At 32.2% G+C, this 5,230-nt stretch overlaps 1 protein-coding gene across 1 annotated transcript; it reads left to right on the top strand.

Annotated features, from left to right (window-relative positions):
* The first annotated feature begins 874 nt into the window (after positions 1 to 874).
* On the top strand, positions 875 to 1,991 carry LOC131038230 (uncharacterized). The gene has a single exon (XM_057970602.2). The coding sequence runs from the start codon at positions 1,029 to 1,031 to the stop codon at positions 1,659 to 1,661; it is 633 nt and encodes a 210-aa protein (XP_057826585.1). The 5' UTR covers positions 875 to 1,028; the 3' UTR covers positions 1,662 to 1,991.
* Positions 1,992 to 5,230: the final 3,239 nt, after the last annotated feature.

Here is a 5,230-nt window from a genome sequence, read left to right as displayed (position 1 = left end):
CCTTTGTTTCACATAAAACATCATTTGATAAATAGCTTACAAAATGACTTTTTATACTACACAAAAAAGTGCAAAAAATATAATAAAATCCTCCTAATCAACCTTCACACCACTTAGACATACCCATTACACAAGGTCCAATTGCTAGTAATAAATCCTTTAGTTTCAAAAATTCAAATTAGTTGGTTTACAATCCTTTACTCAAGACTGCCTATCTTAAGAGAACAAGGGCTCATTATGATTGTCTTAATTATTATAGGATTGACAATCAAAGGCTTTAATTAATTCTCCATTACTTTTAGTATTCATCAATTTTTTAAAAATGAGCTAGGTCCCGCATCACGAAAAAAAAAAAATAGTTCAAGGGAAAATAAGATCTACGATATTTTAAGGTACTTGGACATTGCGTTTCCGTTTGCTTTTGAAAAATTTAATTATATTTTATAAAATTGAATCTTCTTCTTGTTTCCATTAAGAAAAGAATTACTTCTAAAGTGCCATTAAAAGAGGGGTAGACTGAAGCGAATGTTCTTTACTTCCTTTTCCACTTGATAGCAACGCTGTTTTTGGTTAGGTATGTGTGTATATCAATCCTTTGAGTTGTTCCTAACGCATTACTCAATTAAACAATGTTTAAATCCAGTCAAGATTCTCCTAAATATGGATTTCATATGAATGGGTGGAAAACAATTTGCAATTCATCATTCCACTATCGCACGAGAGCACCACTTCCTTGAATAAAATTTGTAGCCACGTATTTTCAAGTGGGTGAGCAAGCCACGTAAAGTGATAAGAATTTCAGGTTTGCCGCCTTAGAAACAGTTGGTGGATGTTGAAATTAGCCATTTCATATTATCCGCAATCTTCGATTACAATTTTTTGGAGATACGGATGACAATGCAAAGCCCCGTCGGAAAAACTTCATCAGATACGATGCGAATCGTTATATATACCCCTTCTACTTTTCTCATCTCGCATCCCAATTCTCTAGCATACCTCTGCTTAATTTGAACAGCAACGCAATCATTATGCAACAAGCAAATTCAATGGAGGAGATGAGGCCAAGATGTTGTGTGCAGCTCAAGTTAGATGTTGTTGGAGCAACACTTATTGCTCTTCAGCCTGGCTCCAAAGGCAGTTTGTTTGTTCGGTATTATCTGAACAAGAAGATAGCAGTTAATACGAAGGAGGTTGAGGCTTCCCCAGAGCCCCACTGGGGAGAAACATTCTGCTTGGAATGTGGGGGAAAAGGAATGGATGAAATATTGTCTGCACTGATAAAGGAGTCAGAGTCGGTTGTATTTGAAGTGAGGTGGAGGAGAAGAAGAGAAATATTTGGAGGATCGAAGAGCAAAGTTCTGGGTCGGCTTGAAGTTTCGTGGAAGGAGTTATTGTCATCGCCCACTCTTTCGCTAAGTAAATGGTTTTCATTGGAGAAAGAGGGGAAAAAAGATGTGCCTTTGCCACTTCTTACTCCTGCTTTGCAGATTGCAATGTCGGTTACAGTTGCAGCAGAAACAGTTGGACACAAAATTAGCAAATGCAGAGAGGAGAGCAGAAATGTGAGCAGGCGTTTAAGACGTTTGGAACGGGATGAGTGTGGGTGTGGAGGAGAGATGTGTAGGGCTGATTATGAGGGTCATTTGTTTGGTCAAGTTTAAAGGAAATGAGCTATGCCTTTTCTTCTTTCAGCGGAATGCAAGGACATACTTTCCTTTGCTTTCAGCGGAAAGCAAGGAGAGTGTTTCCATGGCAGGATCAATTTTGCGTGGCCTAGAAAGGGCAAGCCCACTAAAATCCCATGAACTGAAATATTGTACAAACGTGGGTAGTCCAGTCTGCCAGGCAGCCCTCTGCCTCTTCTTAAGGCCATCATAGGGTTCGTTGGTCTAGTTCTGATAAGTTTTTCTTGTATACGATATGATGAGATCTAGATGTAAAAGGGAATTAATCCCCATGTAAAGCATAACAATGTAATTTCCTCCACGGACAAATGAGAATATGTTTTATTATCCTCTATTTTCTTTCTTGAACTGTCCATTATGTGTGCATACATAGATGTGAGTCAACTAAGTATTCTATAGGTTGTATGCTGAAGATCCATTTTATGATATTACAAAGATTTAATATTTAGGGAAGGCAAACATATCAAAGGTTATATAGGATGGATTTGTATAATATAGGTTATATAGGATGAATTTGTATAATAACTATCAATGTTAATAATTAGGTTAGATTATTAGAGGAGGAAAAAGTTGAATCTAATGAGATGTTCAAAGAGAGATGTCCTAAAGAAAGAAGGTTAGATTATTAGAGGAGGAAAAAGTTGAATCTAATGAGATGTTCAAAGAGAGATGTCCTAAAGAAAGAAGAGCTACAATGGGTCTAGGTGAATAAAAGAGAAAAGAGAGACATTACAAAATTACTAATGACAGGCAGTAATATGTGGCGAGGAGTTGTTGAAAAGGTACTATGAGATCATCAAACTTGACATAGTTTGGTAGAACCATTGCAATCTAAGGTTGTTATAATTTCTAACTTTTGAGGTAGTTTGTAAGAGCATGTAGACATAATCATTAAATTTGTATGTAGTTTGGGCACTTAAAATGGTATTCATAAATACATCTTTGAAACATAGGTGTAGATGTGATAGGATTGTGCATAATTACTAATATTTATAACTTTGTGTTTTTTATTTTTATTAAATTATTTCAATTAATATCAAGAACATAATCTATAAAACAACAATATATATACTAAAATATTAGGAAAAACTCAAAGAATTATATAACTAAAACAAAATCATGTCTTTATATAACTTGTCCCTATCATTCATGATTTGTTAGAAAATTTTAGCAATCTTTTCCTTCCATATTAGTCTTAAAACCTTTAAATAATTATTATATTGTTACTTCTATCATCGTTCTCATAATATTTATATTAAACGTTTTCATAAAGAGATTGCATAAAAGTCTTTGATATAAGATCTGATTACGATTTGGATGAGCGTCCCTACTCTTTCAGTGCAACCTGTCTTGTTCTCCAACTAATGTGTAATCTTGGTCCAGTGGTACTTCTTTTGTTAATATATTTTAAAATTGTATTAAAAATACTAAAAAGAAATGTTTGTGAATTATAACGATAGTGAAGACTTCTAATTATATTTAATAGAGCATTATTCTCGTGTGCAGAGTGAAATAAATATAAGCAAAAAGGTTCTTCCATTAACTTGATAACTACTCTGAGCGTGCGCTTCAAATAGGGGTAAAACGAATCAAATTGTGGTTTCGCTGTTTGAAATGATACAGTATACTCCTCCAAACATGCAGAAATGAATGGTTTGAATCATTCTGGACTTTAACATATGTTCTATTCAGCTGACACGAACAATCAAATGTTATCAAACTGGAAAACGATTTAGAACGTGTCTCTACGAGGCCTTGCATAAGTAATCAATGACGTACATTACTTTCATCAGTCAACACCCAACTTACAAGTAGAATCCGATTTTTTCACAAATTGTAAGTGGAGGCGAATACCAATTGTAATTTTTGGCAGTGGAAGAAAAATATTGTAGATTGGATAAACTTCCATAAGTATGTCGTGAGACAGAGAACATTAAATACTTACATGGTTAAAACACTTCCCTTGTTTTACTTAAATATTTTATCCCAAAAAAACTATTTTGTTTACTTAAGCATCAAAGAATTTAACCATTAAATAATTAAATTAAATTTCTATCTTATATAAAATTAAAAAGAGTAGAATTCTTTTATCTTATAATCTAAAATTTGTTATTTATAAAGTATGCTGTATAGTTTCTTCTATTAAATATATGCAGATGAGATGAGGGTTCCTAACAAAAGAAAGTCTAGTTATGCAACCACAACTACACAAGATTTGTATTATAAAATTATAACTTCTAGGTTCTTTCTAATTTGTATTATATTCAAAATTTTAGTTATTTTTTTTCTATTTTAAAGACTACCTTAACATCCTTTCTTCCTCTTTCAATTGTGAAATAATTCATCTCTTGCGGTGCACTATTAAAAGTGTGTGTGAAAAGTGGACCTGTATCTGTATCTGTATTTGAATACACAACACTTCAATTAAGTCATTAGATGCATGATTAGTAAATCAATAATCAATAAAAAATAAACCATTACAAAGCAACCTATTGCCTTCTAGTAGATGCGAGTTTAGATTTCTCTTAGTCTCTCAGATTGCTAAGCTATCCAGTGACTAGACAACACCTAAACGAAGGATTTTTAAATCTATATGAGCAAGAATATGAGCTAAATGGATGCAAGACGTAAGCTAGATATGCAAGATTAATCTAACATGATTTAAGCAATATATGAATATTTAAGCTAAATGATTTAAACAATATGAAATAACTAATATGCAATATCTCAATGCAAATTCTCAATGAACCTAGAGCAAAAACAACATAATAACAATATATTCTCCAGGATCCTTGAATGAGAGATGAGAGCCTGAATTTATAGAAAATTCATAAAGAAACCAACGACTGAGATCAAATGATAATGAGCAATCAAGATTTTCCAAGAGGAAGCACAATCCAGGTGAATTGATGTGATTGAATGTTTTTCTTGGTTTTAAAGGAAATTGAACTAAAATTAAGATAAAAATAGGAAAAAAACTGATTTATTCTCTATTTCATTCAATTTTAATATTTAATTGTTTTAATTGCTTTCTGTGAGATTGTTTATCAATTTTTAATTTTTTTTTCAAGATTATCTCCAATTGATTTCTTTTCTCAAATTTTAATTATTTTTTATCAATTAATTCCTTTTTTGATGATTTAATGGCAAATTGATTTATTTAATTAAATATGCTAGGATATTCAATAAAATAAATAGGATAATTGTTTAAAAATTATTTACTTGGAATGATTTAATTAATTAAATAAATATTTAATTAATATTGAGTTATTGATTTGCCATGTGACATTTGATGATTAAAGAATTAATTAATGTTCTCAAGATTGATGTAACTGCCTTTGGTTAGGACCTTGGCGATATTGTCGAGATCAAGGGCTCATTGTTTAGATGACCATTTTTAGGGTATTACATTTTCCCCTCTTTGAATTAATGTGCGAGCAACTGTTGGTTCAAAGAATAGTTTGATGTCTAGGAGATAAGAGTTCTAAACTTGATTGATCACGAACCAGATGAAGAGCGAGGTATTCAGCTTGTTTTGAAGTGAT

This window comes from Cryptomeria japonica, chromosome 10, assembly GCF_030272615.1.
Source record: "Cryptomeria japonica chromosome 10, Sugi_1.0, whole genome shotgun sequence".
NCBI lineage: Eukaryota > Viridiplantae > Streptophyta > Pinopsida > Cupressales > Cupressaceae > Cryptomeria > Cryptomeria japonica.
Note: the sequence above shows the minus strand (reverse complement) of the source record. Positions and strands in the feature narration are given on the sequence as shown.